This window comes from Oncorhynchus masou, chromosome 24, assembly GCF_036934945.1.
Source record: "Oncorhynchus masou masou isolate Uvic2021 chromosome 24, UVic_Omas_1.1, whole genome shotgun sequence".
Lineage (NCBI taxonomy): Eukaryota > Metazoa > Chordata > Actinopteri > Salmoniformes > Salmonidae > Oncorhynchus > Oncorhynchus masou.
The window spans coordinates 99762280-99779424 of record NC_088235.1 but is presented as its reverse complement, the minus strand read 5'-3'; the positions used below and the strand labels follow the sequence as shown (position 1 = coordinate 99779424).

General features: G+C 50.4%; 1 protein-coding gene across 2 annotated transcripts in view; it reads left to right on the top strand.

Moving 5' to 3' along the window:
* LOC135513123 (zinc finger CCCH domain-containing protein 3-like) overlaps positions 1–17145 on the top strand; it is a 112407-nt gene that overhangs the window by 56887 nt on the left and 38375 nt on the right. For both annotated transcript variants that reach the window (XM_064935849.1, XM_064935848.1), the window contains exon 4: positions 11–161. In XM_064935849.1, coding sequence (XP_064791921.1) covers positions 11–161 — 151 coding nt within the window. The remainder of the gene's footprint in view (positions 1–10; positions 162–17145) is intronic.

Sequence of the window (17145 nt, the reverse complement as noted above, 5' to 3'; positions counted from 1 at the left end):
TCCTCCCCAGGTCACGCCTCCCCGACCCTGCGCAGCCAGGCGATTCAGAGGGTGTTCAGGACCCGCTATAAGATAGAGACATGCCTGGGCGGAGACAACGCACACACAGCCAACTATAGCCACACCCTCTCTTGGAGAGCAAAGAGGATCCAGGCGGCCAGGTAACACACACACTCATTCGCAGATACATAAACAGTGAACCACATGCTACACTATATGCAGTTGTATGTGGACATCCCTTCATATGAATGGATTTGGCTATTTAGCCATACCTGTTGCTGACATGTGTATAAAATTGGGCACACAGCCATGCAATCTCCATAGACAAACATTAGCAGTAGAATGGCCTGTACTGAAGAGCTTAGTGACTTTTAACGTGGCACCGTCATAGGATGCCACCTTTCCAACAAGTCAGTTTGTTCAATTTCCTCCCTGCTTGATCTGCACCGGTCAACTGTAAGTGCTGTTATTGTGATGTGGAAACGTCTATGAGCAACAACAGCTCAGCCACGAAGTGGTAGGCCACACAAGTTCACAGAACGGGACCTCAGAGTATGAAAGCGCGTCCCGTGTAAAAATCATCTGTCCTCAGTTCCAACACTCAATACCGAGTTCCAGACTGCCTCTGGAAGCAACGTCAGCACAATAACTGTTCGTCAAGTGCTTAAGTAAATGGGTTTCCATGGCCGAGCAGCCACACACAAGCTTAAGATCACCATGCGCAATGCCAAGCGACTGCTAGAGTGGTGTAAAGCTCCCCGCCATTAGAATCTGGAGCTGTGGAAACGCATTCTCTGGAGTGATGAATCATGCTTCACAATCTGTCGTTTTGGCGGATGCCAGGAGAACACTACCTGCCCCAATGCTTAGTGCCAACTGTAAAGTTTTGTGGAGGAGGAATAATGGTCTGGGGATGTTTTTCATGGTTCGGTCTAGGCCCCTTAGTTCCAGTGAAGGGAAATCTTAACGCTACAGCATACAATGACATTCTAGACGATTCTATGCTTCCAAGTTTGTGGCAACAGTTTGGGGAAGGCCCTTTCCTGTTTCAGCATGACAATGCCCCCATGCACAAAGCGAGGTCCATACAGAAATGGTTTGCCGAGATCAGTGTGGAAGAACTTGACTGGCCTGCACAGAGCCCCTGACCCCAACCCCATCCAACACCTTCGCCGACTGCGTGCCAGGCCAAATCACCCAACATCAGTGACCTCACTAATGGTCTTGTGGCTGAATGGACGCAAGTCCCCGCAGCAATGTTACAACATCTAGTGGAAAGCCTTCCCAGTAGAGTGGAGGCTGTTATAGCAGCAAAGCGGGAACCAACTCCATATTAATGTTCATGATTTTGGAATGAGATGTTGGACGAGCAGGTGTCCACATACATTTGGTCATGTAATGTATATAGAGTGCATTGGAAAGTATTCAGGCCCATCACTTTTTCCACATTTTCTTACGTTACAGCCTTATTCTATGATTGATTACATATTTTTTCCCCTCATCAATCTACACACAATACCCCATAATGACAAAGCAAAAACAAGTTTTTAGAAATGTTTGCAAATGTATTAAAAACAAAAAACTGATATCACGTTTCATTAAGTATTCAGACCCTTTACTTTGTACTTTGTTGAAGCACCTTTGGCAGAGATTATGGTCCCTTTTCTTCTTAGGTATGACACTACAAGCTTGGCACACCTGTATTTAGGGAGTTTATCCCATTAATCTCTGCAGATCATCTGAAGCTCTGTCAGGTTGAATTGGGAGCCTGTGAATCGCTGCACAGCTGTTTTCAGGTCTCCAGATATGTTAGATCGGGTTCAAGTCCAGGCTCTTTCTGGGCCACTCATGGACATAGACTTGTCCCGAAGCCACTCCTGCATTGTCTTAGCTGTGTGCTTAGGGTCGTTGTCCTGTTGGAAGTTGAACCTTCGGCCCAGTCTGTCCTGAGCGCTCTGGAGCAAGTTTTCATCAAGGATCTCTCTCTGTACTTTGCTCCGTTCATCTTTCCCTCGATCCTGACTAGTCTGCCAGTCCCTGCTGCTGAAAAACATCCCCACAGCATGATGCTGCCACCACCTTGCTTCACCGTAGGTATTGTGCCATGTTTCCTCCAGATGTGACGCTTGGCATTCAGGCCAAAGAGTTCATTCTTGGTTTCATCAGACCAGAGAATCTTGTTTCTCATGGTCTGAGAGTCTTTAGATGCCTTTTGGCAAACTCCAGGAGGGCTGTCATGTGCCTTTTATTGAGGAGTGGCTTCCATCTGGCCACTCTACCATGCAGGCCTTATTGGTGGAGTGCTGCAGAGATGGTTGTCGTTCTGGAAGGTTCTCCCATCTCCACAGACGAACTCCGGAGCTCTGTCAGTGACCATTGGCTTCCCAGTCACCTCCCTGACCAAGGCCCTTCTTCCCCGATTGCTCAGTTTGGCCAGGAGGCCAGCTCTAGGAAGAGTCTTGGTGGTTCCAAACTTTTTCCATTCAAGAATGATGGAGGCCACAGTGTTCTTGGGGACCTTCAATGCTGCAGAAATTTGTTGGTACCCTTCATTAAGATACTAACAGCTTACAGACACTAGGCAATTAAGGTCACAGTTATGAAAACTTAAGACACTAAAGAGTTCTTTCTACTGACTGAAAAACAGAAAGATGCCCAGGGTCTCTGCTCATCTGCGTGAACGTGCCTTAGGCATGCTGCAAGGAGGCATGAGGACTGCAGATGTGGCCAGGGAGGTCTGTATTGTGAGACACCTAAGACAGCGCTACAGGGAGACAGGATGGATAGCTGATCCTCCTCGCAGTGGCAGACCACATGTAAGAACACCTGCATAGGATCGGTACATCCGAACATCACACCTGCAGGACAAGTACAGGATGGCAACAACAACTGCCCGAGTTACACCAGGAACGCACAATCCCTCCATCAGTGCTCAGACTGTCCGCAATAGGCTGAGAGGCTGGACTGAGTGCTTGTAGGCCAGTTGTAAGGCAGGTCCTCACCAGACATCACCGGCAACAGCGTCGCCTACGGTTACAAACCCACCATCGCTGGATCAGACAGGACTGGCAAAAAGTTCTCTTCACTGACGAGTCGCGGTTTTGTCTCACCAGGGGTGATGGTCGGATGGTGCATTCCATGAGTAGGAGATGCGCTGCAGTACTTAATGCAGCTGGTGGCCAAACCAGATACTGACTGTTACTTTTGATTTTGACCAACCTTTGTTCAGGGACACATTATTCAATTTCTGTTAGTCACACATTTTTACACATGTTAAGTTTGTTGAAAATAAACGCAGGTGACAGTGAGAGGACGTTTATTATTTTGCTGAGTTTATAGACCGGTGTATGCCTTTTCAAGTCATGTCCAATCTATTGAATTTACCACATGTGGACTCCAATCAAGTTGTAGAAACATCTCAAGAATGATCAATGGAAACCTTTCTCTTTATCGTTCATTTTTTCTATCACGCTCTCTTATTCTGAGTGGGGAAATCCACTGAGCTAATTCTGCGTTAATTAGCATAATAGGCACTTGTGATGGGTGAGATGTACATGTGATTTACAAGGCTCTAACTTAACCCTTCTCTTTATCCCTCCATATCTCTTTAACACTCATCCATTCTGTCTTTCTTTCGCTCTCTGTGAGGGAGGCGTACAGAACGATAGACCAGAAACAGAATGATGGAACCGATAGAATGAGATGATGGGAAGGGTTCTACAGATGTTATGAAGTGGTTATGAGGTCATAACTGGGGGACAGAGGGAGAGTTAATGAATGTTTATGATGAGGTCATTATTGGGCGACAGGCGATACGTTAATGTGTTATTCATGACCTCCTCACCATGGGACAGTTAAACAGTTAATGGTGTATTGTGATTATTAACATAGGCTTATGGTTTAATTACACAGTTAATGAATAGGTCATGTGGTTATGGAGTTGATTCATGTATTAAAATGCCTTTGTGCGTTAATGCTACCCTGTTTCCCTAAGCCTCACAATGTGCTGTGGTGGGAGGAGATTACAAGCCATTGTATATCTCTCACATACACACACTGTTGTATTCATAGTATACAGGGTTCAGTTGGAGTGCAGTGCGGGTATGTTTTGTCTTTGTAGCCGTGGCCACCTGCTGTGCGTGTGTGTTTGCAGGTATCTGGAGCCCTGTGAGACATCAGCCACTAACTCAGAAGAGATACAGACACACATGGCTATTATATTTCAGCTTGGAGAGATGCTGTAGTCTCTCTCCATTAGGAAGATTCTGTTACTTACTGTTTGCCCGTTTTGTTTTGTGTGTTGTTGATGTGTTGCACAGTTATCTTAATTCCCCTGCGTGTGTGTCTGTGTGCGGAATCTCATTTGTGTAATTCAGATTGAGCTTGATGAAACAGTGGGCCTGGCTGCACGGGGCTTTAAACTAGATTTAGGGCCTCCGGTGACTTATTACTATTCATTTAGCCGCTGCAGTAAATATTGATTCATCAAGGGTTTTTCAATTTGAGCCACGCGACATCCCGTGAAATATCACCAAGTCTGGAGATCTGGGGGACAGGACAGGTCCCCTGGGAGAGAAGAGGTTCTCCCCAGACCCCCTCCTGTATCCCCCGCCCTCCTTACGTCCCCTCACTACCTCAATCTGTCTGACTCTCTAACACCCCTGAACCTTTTATCTATAGCTCTGTTGGCTCATCGTACCCCTCCACTGACTAGAACTACCCCATCTCTAGCTCATCGTACACTCTCACCCAGTCATCATCAGTGTCCCAAGGAATTGGTGTCATCGTACACACTCACCCAGTCATCATCAGTGTCCCAAGGAATCGGTGTCATCGTACACACTCACCCAGTCATCATCAGTGTCCCAAGGATTCAGTGTCATCGTACACACTCACCCAGTCATCATCAGTGTCCCAAGGATTCAGTGTCATCGTACACACTCACCCAGTCATCATCAGTGTCCCAAGGCTTCAGTGTCATCGTACACACTCACCCAGTCATCATCAGTGTCCCAAGGATTCAGTGTCATCGTACACACTCACCCAGTCATCATCAGTGTCCCAAGGAATCTGTGTCATCGTACACACTCACCCAGTCATCATCAGTGTCCCAAGGCTTCAGTGTCATCGTACACACGCACCCAGTCATCATCAGTGTCCCAAGGATGCAGTCTCATCGTACACACTCACCCAGTCATCATAAGTGTCCCAAGGCTTCAGTGTCATCATACACACTCACCCAGTCATCATCAGTGTCCCAAGGCTTCAGTGTCATCATACACACTCACCCAGTCATCATCAGTGTCCCAAGGCTTCAGTGTCATCATACACACTCACCCAGTCATCATCAGTGTCCCAAGGCTTCAGTGTCATCATACACACTCACCCAGTCATCATCAGTGTCCCAAGGCTTCAGTGTCATCGTACACACTCACCCAGTCATCATCAGTGTCCCAAGGCTTCAGTGTCATCGTACACACTCACCCAGTCATCATCAGTGTCCCAAGGCTTCAGTGTCATCGTACACACTCACCCAGTCATCATCAGTGTCCCAAGGATTCAGTGTCATCGTACACACTCACCCAGTCATCATCAGTGTCCCAAGGATTCAGTGTCATCGTACACACTCACCCAGTCATCATCAGTGTCCCAAGGCTTCAGTGTCATCGTACACACTCACCCAGTCATCATCAGTGTCCCAAGGCTTCAGTCTCATCATACACACTCACCCAGTCATCATCAGTGTCCCAAGGCTTCAGTGTCATCGTACACACTCACCCAGTCATCATCAGTGTCCCAAGGCTTCAGTGTCATCGTACACACTCACCCAGTCATCATCAGTGTCCCAAGGCTTCAGTGTCATCGTACACACTCACCCAGTCATCATCAGTGTCCCAAGGCTTCAGTCTCATCGTACACACTCACCCAGTCATCATCAGTGTCCCAAGGCTTCAGTGTCATCGTACACACTCACCCAGTCATCATCAGTGTCCCAAGGCTTCAGTGTCATCATACACACTCACCCAGTCATCATCAGTGTCCCAAGGCTTCAGTGTCATCGTACACACTCACCCAGTCATCATCAGTGTCCCAAGGAATCTGTGTCATCGTACACACTCACCCAGTCATCATCAGTGTCCCAAGGACACAAGAGCTCCAGAACCCCAGGGGAAGGTCATAATTGGTTCTCCCAGAGCTCCAGAACCCCAGGGGAAGTTCCTAATTGGTTCCCCCAGAGCTCCAGGACCCCAGGGGAAGGTCCTGATTGATTCTGCCAGAGCTCCAGAACCCCAGGGGAATGTCCAAATTGGTTCTGCCAGAGCTCCAGAACTCCCAGGGGAAGGTCCTGATTGGTTCTGCCAGAGCTCCAGAACCCTAGAAAAGGACCTGATTGGTTCTGCCAGAGCTCCATAACTCCAGGGAAGGTCCTGATTGGTTCTGCCAGAGCTTCAGAACCCCAGGGAAGGTCCTGATTGGTTCTGCCAGAGCTCCAGAACTCCAGGGAAGGTCCTGATTGGTTCTGCCAGAGCTCCAGAACCCCAGGGAAGGTCCTGATTGGTTCTGCCAGAGCTTCAGAACCCCAGGGAAGGTCCTGATTTGGTTCTGCCAGAGCTCCAGAACTCCCAGGGGAAGGTCCTGATTGGTTCTGCCAGAGCTCCAGAACCCTAGAAAAGGTCCTAATTGGTTTTGCCAGAGCTCCAGAACTCCAGGGCAAGGTCCTGATTCGTTCTGCCAGAGCTCCAGAACTCCAGGGAAGGTCCTGATTGGTTCTGCCAGAGCTCCAGAACTCCAGGGAAAGTCCTCATTGGTTCTGCCAGAGCTCTAGAACCCCAGGGAAGGTCCTGATTGTCCTTTAGAGATTCCCAAGCTGTAGCCTCACACTCATCATGTCACTGTGGGACTAAATATGGTTAATGATCATTTCTAAGGTGAGGCGTGATGCCCTTGGCAAAGAGTGACCAGCACCAGCAGTGGGCACCTCCCTCTTACCTATCTGAGCTCCCGGTCACCCTTTAGTCCCCTCTCTCTGTCTTCTGTTTGTCTCCCACCTAGGACCAGGGAAGTGACCCATCCCCTACCAAGCATGTCATGTGGTGTCAGCAGTAATGGGCATTGTGGTTGATTGCGTGCTGGGGGAGTCTGGGTGGTGGGGTGAATGGTTGTCGTATTTCAGCCCCCACCACCAGAAAATAGATATCATCTCAACATTAAGTCCATTAATAGTAACAGGAGTTGAATTAAGAAACGCATGCAGCGTACCCCAGGATAAATTACTGCCCTCCATCCCTCCCTTCCTCGCTCCAGCCTTCCCTCCTTTTCTCTACCACTCTGTCCCTTAGTTACCTCCCTCACACTTTCTCTTTCCTTATCTCTTTCCCTCTGCATATTTCTATTGCTGCCCATATTTATTTTTGTTTGTCTGTCCATTTGTCTCATTAGTTTTTCTCCTTCTCATCTTCTCAGTTTTCATCCTCTTCCTATGTTTCCCTGTCTCCATATCCATATTCTCCATGCTCATTCACTCTTTTCATCTAGCTCCCTATCATCTTCTCAGTTTTCATCCTCTTCCTATGTTTCCCTGTCTCCATATCCATATTCTCCATGCTCATTCACTCTTTTCATCTAGCTCCCTATCATCTTCTCAGTTTTCTTTGGCATTTAATAATGCTTGATTGTTTATTTTGAACTACTGTTGAGACGCTGGTGTGCGCGCCCACAACCTGGTCTGTTGTGCCCTGGTCTCATCTCGTTTAGTGCTCCTGTATTGATCAGTAGAGGATGAGGGAGACAAGGCAATAAAGGCTGCTACGCTCTCCTCTTCTTTACCCATCACTTACTCACACTCCTCCCTTCTCATACCGCAATGTACTCCTCTACTCACTACTTATCAGATCCATCATCACATTCTCACCTACCCCTTCTTACTTTCTATTCTCACGTTTTTACTTCTCATTCACACTTCTAGTCTTCCCTCTTTCTTACACAGATACGCTGTCATCAACACCTGGGGTCATCTCCAGCTTTCTGATTGCTTTGTCTTCATTTGATGTTCTTTTGCTCAGAGTAGTCCCTTACACTAGTGTAGATTTCATTGTCTTAATGCGTGTTTAGGACCATTGTAACTGCATGGCTTTAGGCAGAGTGTAGTCTTCCTCTCCTCGCTGTAGGAATTGGCTAGATGACTGTTTGTGCTGCTCAGTCTGTTCCAAGGGTAACTGTTTTTCCAATATGAGCTTACGAATGCTTTCGCTGCAGGCCAACAGAACAGAACAGAGCAGCATTATTCAGAGCACTTGCGCGACCCCCAAATTCTTCCCTGTCACCAAAACAAAAGTCAGATCATTCATCAACACCAGTAGTAGTGCTGAATCGCTCTTTCCTTCATCTGTGTGTCGCGCATGGTGAGAGTGGCACACACACACACACACACACACACACACACATTCACAGGCATGCAAACACTCAGAATATAATCACAAGGGAGTTCCTCTCTCTTTTCTCTCAATTTCTTCCCCTCTCTTCTCTCTTTCCTCTCCTCCTTTCTTCTCCTCCTTTCTCTCTATTTCCTCCCCTCTTCTCTCCCTCTTTTCCTCTCTATTTCCTCCCCTCCTCTCTTCACCTTTTCTCTCTATTTCCTCCCCTTCTCTCTTCTCCTCTTCTCCTCTCTATTTCCTCCCCTCTTCTCTCCCTGTTCTCTCTATTTCCTCCCCTCCTCTCTTCTCCTCTTTTCTCTCTATTTCCTCCCCTCTTCTCTCCCTCTTCTCCTCTCTATTTCCTCCCCTCCTCTTCTCCCCTCTATTTCCTCCCCTCCTCTCTCCTCTTTTCTCTCTATTTCCTCCCCTCCTCCACTCACCATCTATAACCCTGTGGGATCATGGTCTATGGGGTCAATCTACCTGGGCTGTAAATAAATATCTGCTTTGTCTAACACACACACACACATACTCTCCCCCACACACACATACTCCCCACACACCCCCACCCCACACACACACACACATACTCCCCCCCCACCCCCACCACATACTCCCCACACACACACATACTCCCCCCCACCACACACACACATACTCCCCCCCCCCCCCCCAAACACACCAGCTCCGAATCTCTCTTGTCCCCACTAATACACCTCCTCTCATTCTGCCTCATTGTTTGTCCCATTAAAGAATCACCATGGTGATTGAGATGATGTGTATGCAGTGAGAGTGTATCCCCCAGGCCTAGGGGGATAGAGTGGTATATCTGCGTAGCTGTGAAAGTGCTCCACCCTGAAACGAGCATGCTGTCCGGCAGAGGAGGATTTGTGTGGCAGACAGACCTAGAGGCTCTGATAACAGATCTCTTGCTGGGGGGGTCAAGGGCAACACTGGGAACAGGTCAAGGAGAGAGAAGAGGGGATAAAGAGACACTGTTCACCCTCTCTTTTCTAAGATAGTTGTTTCACTTGGGGCTAGTGCTGAGTTTTTAAACAGCCAATTGACCGATGTCTGTTCAATTATTTGAATTCCATGTCGTTTAAAAAAAAATATTTATCTTTTTTTTTATAGCTCAATGCACATTTTCTAACTGCAGTTTCTCTAGAGATAAATCAGATCAAGCCCAAACTGTACGATGTAGTAGGGGGTTGTAGTTTCCAACAGGCCAATATTTGGCATACAGTAGTTTTGGCTCAAGAAACGTGGTAATTAACTACAATAATCCTAATCCATTCCAAACGGAAAGAGAGAAGACGTGATTGATAAGGATAAAGAGCAGTTGCTTTGTGAGGTATCTCTACCTGAAAATACATCATCTAAGTCATTGATAGTTAGTATTCAGCAGTCATAAAAATCTGCCTTATTACCTACTATAAAAGTGATCTTGTCAGACAGCATAGGCAGCAGCTCTATAGAGATGAGTTGTTGGAATTAAATAATTGTCATTAAATTAAAGAAATGTAATATACACAACAACTGAAATATGTTATTAAAGTAATGTGAATGATTGTAGTTAAAGATGTGCTTTAGCAGAAATCACTCCACTATTTCCTGGTTGCTATGATCTAATAGTTCGCTTAATTTCCGTTTATATGACAAAACAAGCAAGAATAGTGTAGAAAATCATTGTACCATTTAAACCGCTGTGAAAAATTTTCCAGAACCAAAAATATTGTATTTTCAGCTGTTTGAAGTTGGTGTACAAAACCGAACATAAAAAAAAAAAACATTAAAAGCGGGAAGCATAAAAATAGCACACATAGAACAGAATTTTTTTATTTTTTTATTTCACCTTTATTTAACCAGGTAGGCTAGTTGAGAACAAGTTCTCATTTACAACTGCGACCTGGCCAAGATAAAGCATAGCAGTGTGAACAGACAACACAGAGTTACACATGAAGTAAACAATTAACAAGTCAATAACACAGTAGAAAAAAAAGGGGAGTCTATATACAATGTGTGCAAAAGGCATGAGGAGGTAGGCGAATAATTACAATATTGCAGATTAACACTGGATTGATAAATGGTCATGTACAGGTAGAGATATTGGTGTGCAAAAGAGCAGAAAAGTAAATAAATAAAAACTGTGGGGATGAGGTAGGTGAAAATGGGTGGGCTATTTACCAATAGACTATGTACACCTGCAGCGATCGGTTAGCTGCTCAGATAGCTGATGTTTGAAGTTGGTGAGGGAGATAAAGGTCTCCAACTTCAGCGATTTTTGCAATTGCTCCAGTCACAGGCAGCAGAGTACTGGAACGAAAGGCGGCCGAATGAGGTGTTGGCTTTAGGGATGATCAGTGAGATACACCTGCTGGAGCGCGTGCTATGGATGGGTGTTGCCATCGTGACCAGTGAACTGAGATAAGGCGGAGCTTTACCTAGCATGGCCTTGTAGACGACCTGGAGCCAGTGGGTCTTGCGACGAATATGTAGCAAGGGCCAGCCGACTAGAGCATACAAGTCGCAGTGGTGGGTAGTATAAGGTGCTTTAGTGACAAAACGGATGGCACTGTGATAAACTGCATCCAGTTTGCTGAGAAGAGTGTTACATTACATTACATTTAAGTCATTTGGCAGACGCTGGCGACTTACAAATTGGTGAATTCACCCTACTGTTCAAAAGTTGAGTCACTTAGAAATGTCTTTAGTGACAAAAATAGCATCAAATTGGATGGCACTGTGTATAAACTGCATCCAGTTTGCTGAGCAAGAGGACAAGTACATTAGAGAAGAGTGTTGGAAGCAACAGTTGTTGGCCTCCCAGAGTGACATTTGTACGAGATGACATCGCCAAAGTCGAGGATCGGTAGGATAGTCAGTTTTACTAGGGTAAGCTTGGCAGCGTGAGTGAAGGAGGCTTTGTTACGGAATAGAAAGCCTGAACTGGCAGCTTGATTTGATTTTCGATTGGAGATGTTTGATATGGGTCTGGAAGGAGAGTTTGCAGTCTAGCCAGACACCTAGGTACTTATAGGTGTCCACATATTCAAGGTCGGAACCATCCAGTGTGGTGATGCTAGTCCAGTGTGGTGATGCGGGTGCAGGCAGCGATCGGTTGAAAAGCATGCATTTGGTTTTACTAGCGTTTAAGAGCAGTTGGAGGCCACGGAAGGAGTGTTGTATGGCATTGAAGCTCGTTTGGAGGTTAGATAGCACAGTGTCCAATGACGGGCCGAAAGTATATAGAATGGTGTCGTCTGCGTAGAAGTGGATCAGGGAATCGCCCGCAGCAAGAGCAACATCAATGATATATACAGAGAAAAGAGTCGGCCCGAGAATTGAACCCTGTGGCACCCCCATAGAGACTGCCAGAGGACCGGACAGCATGCCCTCCGATTTGACACACTGAACTCTGTCTGCAAAGTAATTGGTGAACCAGGCAAGGCAGTCATCCGAAAAACCGAGGCTACTGAGTCTGCTGATAAGAATATGGTGATTGACAGAGTCGAAAGCCTTGGCAAGGTCGATGAAGACGGCTGCACAGTACTGTCTTTTATCGATGGTGGTTATGATGTCGTTTAGTACCTTGAGAGTGGCTGAGGTGCACCCGTGACCGGCTCGGAAACCAGATTGCATAGCAGAGAAGGTACGGTGGGATTCGAGATGGTCAGTGACCTGTTTGTTGACTTGGCTTTCGAAGACCTTAGATAGGCAAGGCAGAATGGATATAGGTCTGTAACAGTTTGGGTCCAGGGTGTCTCCCCCTTTGAAGAGGGGGATGACTGCGGTAGCTTTCCAATCCTTGGGGATCTCAGACGATATGAAAGAGAGGTTGAACAGGCTGGTAATAGGGGTTGCGACAATGGCGGCGGATAGTTTCAGAAATAGAGGGTCCAGATTGTCAAGCCCAGCTGATTTATACGGGTCCAGGTTTTGCAGCTCTTTCAGAACATCTGCTATCTGGATTTGGGTAAAGGAGAACCTGGAGAGGCTTGGGCGAGGAGGTTCGGGGGCCGGATCTGTTGGTCGAGGTTGGAGTAGCCAGGCGGAAGGCATGGCCAGCCGTTGAGAAATGCTTGTTGAAGTTTTCAATAATCATGGATTTGTCGGTGGTGACCGTGTTCCCTAGCCTCAGTGCAGTGGGCAGCTGGGAGGAGGTGCTCTTGTTCTCCATGGACTTCACAGTGTCCCAGAACTTTTTGGAGTTGGAGCTACAGGATGCAAACTTCTGCCTGAAGAAGCTGGCCTTAGCCTTCCTGACTGACTGCGTCTATTGGTTCCGGACTTCCCTGAACAGTTGCATATCACGGGGACTATTCGATGCTATTGCAGTCCGCCACAGGATGTTTTTGTGCTGGTCGAGGGCAGTCAGGTCTGGAGTGAACCAAGGGCTATATCTGTTCTTAGTTCTGCATTTTTTGAACGGAGCATGCTTATCTAAAATGGTGAGGAAGTTACTCTTAAAGAATGACCAGGCATCCTCAACTGACGGGATGAGGTCAATGTCCTTCCAGGGTACCCGGGCCAGGTCGATTAGAAAGGCCTGCTCACAGAAGTGTTTTAGGGAGCGTTTGACAGTGATGAGCGGTGGTCGTTTGACTGCGGCTCCGTTGCGGATACTGGCAATGAGGCAGTGGTCGCTGAGATCCTGATTGAAGACAGCGTAGGTGTATTTGGAGGGCCAGTTGGTCAGGATGACGTCTATGAGGGTGCCCCTGCTTACAGAGTTAGGGTTGTACCTGGTGGGTTCCTTGATGATTTGTGTGAGATTGAGGGCATCTAGCTTAGATTGTAGGACTGCCGGGGTGTTAAGCATATCCCAGTTTAGGTCACCTAACAGAACAAACTCTGAAGCTAGATGGGGGCAATCAATTCACAAATGGTGTCCAGGGCACAGCTGGGAGCTGAGGGGGTCGGTAGCAGGCGGCAACAGTGAGCGACTTATTTCTGGAGAGAGTAATTTTCAGAATTAGTAGTTCGAACTGTTTGGGTATGGACCTGGAAAGTATGACATTACTTTGCAGGCTATCTCTGCAGTAGACTGCAACTCCTCCCCCTTTGGCAGTTCTATCTTGACGGAAGATGTTATAGTTGGGTATGGAAATCTCAGAATTTTTGGTGGCCTTCCTGAGCCAGGACTCAGACACGGCAAGGACATCAGGGTTAGCAGAGGGTGCTAAAGCGGTGAGTAAAACAAACTTAGGGAGGAGGCTTCTGATGTTGACATGCATGAAACCAAGGCTTTTTCGATCACAGAAGTCAACAAATGAGGGTGCCTGGGGACATGCAGGGCCTCGGTTTACCTCCACATCACCCGCGGAACAGAGAAGGAGTAGTATGAGGGTGCGGCTAAAGGCTATCAAAACTGGTCGCCTAGAGCATTGGGGACAGAGAATAAGAGGAGCAGGTTTCTGGGCATGGTAGAATATATTCAGGGCATAATGCGCAGACAGGGGTATGGTGGGGTGCGGGTACAGCGGAGGTAAGCCCAGGCACTGGGTGATGATGAGAGAGGTTGTATCTCTGGACATGCTAGTTGTAATGGGTGAGGTCGCTACTAGTTGTAATGGGTGAGAACTACCACTTTTTAGACTTTCAATGAGAATGACAGATCTTTCACATTTCTCTGTGTCACATTTCTCTCGGCCTCTCTCCCTCCCGGCCTATCCCTCCCGGCCTCTCTCCCTCCCGGGCCTCCCGGGCCTCCCGGCCTCTCTCACGGCCTCTCTCCCTCCAGGGCCTCCTGTACTCTCTCCCTCCTGGCCTCTCCCACCCGGGCCTCCCGGCCTCTTTCCCTCCCTGGTCTCCCGGCCTCTCTCCCTCCCGGCCTCTCTCCCTCACGGCCTCTTTCTGCCACTCTCCCTCCCGGGCCTCCCGGCCTCTCGCCCTCCCGGGCTCTCTACCTCCCAGCCTCTCTCCATCTCTCTCCCTCCCGGTCTCTCTCTGTCTCTTTCCCTCCCGACCTCTCTCCGTCTCTCACTCCCGGTCTCTCTCACTCCCGGCCTCTCTCCGTCTCTCTCCCTCCCGGCCTCTTTCCGTCACTTTCACTCCTGGCCTCTCTCCGTCTCTCTCACTCCCGTCCTCTCTCACTCCTGCCCACTCTCCGTCTCTTTCCCTCCCAGCCTCTCTCCGTCTCTCACTCCCGTCTCTCTCACTCCCTGCCTCTCTCCGTCTCTCTCCCTCCCGGCCTCTCTTTGTCTCTCACTCCCGTCTCTCTCACTCCCAGCCTCTCTCCGTCTCTTTCCCTCCCGGCATCTCTCCGTCTCTCCCTCCCGGCCTCTCTCACTCCCAGCCTCTCTCCGTCTCTCTCCCTCTCTCACTCCCGTCCTCTCTCCGTCTCTCCCCTCCCGGGCCTCTCTGTCTCTTTCCCTCCCAGCCTCTCTCTGTCTCTCACTCCCGTCTCTCTCACTCCCAGTCTCTCTCCCTCCCGGCCTCTCTCCGTCTCTCACTCCCGTCTCTCTCACTCCCAGCCTCTCTCCGTCTCTTTCCCTCCCGGCATATCTCCGTCTCTCCCTCCCGGCCTCTCTCACTCCCAGCCTCTCTCCGTCTCTCACTCCCGTCTCTCTCACTCCCAGCCTCTCTCCGTCTCTTTCCCTCCCGGCATCTCTCCGTCTCTCCCTCCTGGCCTCTCTCACTCCCAGCCTCTCTCCGTCTCTCCCTCCTGGCCTCTTTCACTCCCAGCATCTCTCTGTCTCTCCCTCCTGGCCTCTTTCACTCCCGGCCTCTCTCCGTCTCTTTCCCTCCCGGCCTCTCTCCGTCTCTTTCCCTCCCGGCCTATCTCCGTCTCTTTCCCTCCCGGCCTCTCTCCGTCTCTCTCCCTCCCGGCCTCTCTCCGTCTCTCTCCCTCCCGGCCTCTGTCCGTCTCTCTCCCTCCCGGCCCCTCTCACTCCCGGCCTCTCTCCGTCTCTCTCCCTCCCGGCCTCTCTCCCTCCCGGCCTCTCTCCGTCTCTCCCTCCCGGCCTCTCTCCGTCTCTCTCCCTCCCGGCCTCTCTCCGTCTCTCTCCTCCCGGCCTCTCCCTCCGTCTCCGTCTCTCCCTCCCGGCCTCTCTCCGTCTCTCTCCCTCCCGGCCTCTCTCCGTCTCTCTCCCTCCCGGCCTCTCTCCGTCTCTCTCCCTCCCGGCCTCTCTCCCTCCCGGCCTCTGTCCGTCTCTCTCCCTCCCGTCCTCTCTCCCTCCCGGCCTCTGTCCGTCTCTCTCCCTCCCGTCCTCTCTCCGTCTCTCTCTCTCCCCGCCTCTCTCCGTCTCTTTCCCTCCCGGCCTCTCTCCGTCTCTCTCCCTCCCGGCCTCTCTCCCTCCCGGCCTCTGTCCGTCTCTCTCCCTCCCGTCCTCTCTCCCTCCCGGCCTCTGTCCGTCTCTCTCTCTCCCCGCCTCTCTCCGTCTCTTTCCCTCCCGGCCTCTCTCCGTCTCTCTCCCTCCCGGCCTCCCCCCTCCCGGCCTCTGTCCGTCTCTCTCCCTCCCGTCCTCTCTCCGTCTCTCTCCCTCCCCGCCTCTCTCCGTCTCTTTCCCTCCCGGCCTCCCCGTCTCTCCCTCCCGTCCTCTCTCCCTCCCGGCCTCTGTCCGTCTCTCTCCCTCCCGTCCTCTCTCCGTCTCTCTCCCTCCCCGCCTCTCTCCGTCTCTCTCCCTCCCGGCCTCTCTCCGTCTCTCTCCCTCCCGTCCTCTCTCCGTCTCTCTCCCCCCGCCTCCCCGTCTCTCTCTCCCCGCCTCTCTCCCGTCCTCCCCCGGCCTCTCCGTCTCTCTCCCTCCCGTCCTCTCTCCGTCCGCCTCTCTCCGTCTCTCTCCCCTCCCGGCCTCTCTCCGTCTCTCTCCCTCCCGTCTCTCCGTCTCCTCCCTCCCGTCTCTCCGTCTCTCCCCCCGCCTCTCCCGTCTCTCTCCCTCCCGGCCTCTCTCCGTCTCTCCCCTCCCGGCCTCTCTCCGTCTCCGTCTCTCCCCCTCCCGCCTCTCTCCTCCCGGCCTCTGTCCGTCTCTCTCCCTCCCGTCCTCTCTCCCTCCCGGCCTCTGTCCCTCCCGTCCTCTCTCCCTCCCCGCCTCTCTCCGTCTCTTTCCCTCCCGGCCTCTCTCCGTCTCTTTCCCTCCCGTCCTCTCTCCGTCTCTTTCCCTCCCGGCCTCTCTCCGTCTCTCTCACTCCCGGCCTCTCCGTCTCTCCCTCCCGGCCTCTCTCCGTCTCTCTCACTCCCGGCCTCTCTCCGTCTCTCTCACTCCCGTCCTCTCTCCGTCTCTCTCCCTCCCGGCATCTCTCCGTCTCTCTCCCTCTCGGCCTCTCTCCCTCTCGGCCTCTCTCCCTCCCGGCCTCTCTCTGTCTCTCTCCCTCCCGGCCTCTCTCCGTCTCTCTCCCTCCCGGCCTCTCTCCGTCTCTCTCACTCCCGGCATCTCTCCGTCTCCCTCCCGGCCTCTCTCACTCCCGGCCTCTCACTCCCGGCCTCTCTCACTCCCGGCCTCTCTCCGTCTCTCTCACTCCCTTCCATCCTCCTTCCCTCTCTCCTCATCTTTCTCATTAATAGGGAGATTACATGGTGATAGTAGGGGTGGTGTATAGAAGTTAATATGGTCCCACAGAGACTGTTATCAGTAATGATGTTGTGCTGGAGGGGTGGGAACTCATTCAGACAGCTGCCTACCTCAAATTGCACTCAATTACATGCAAACACACACACGTATACACACACGCATGCATACACACACACACACACACACGCATGCATACACACACGCGCGCATGCACGCACGCA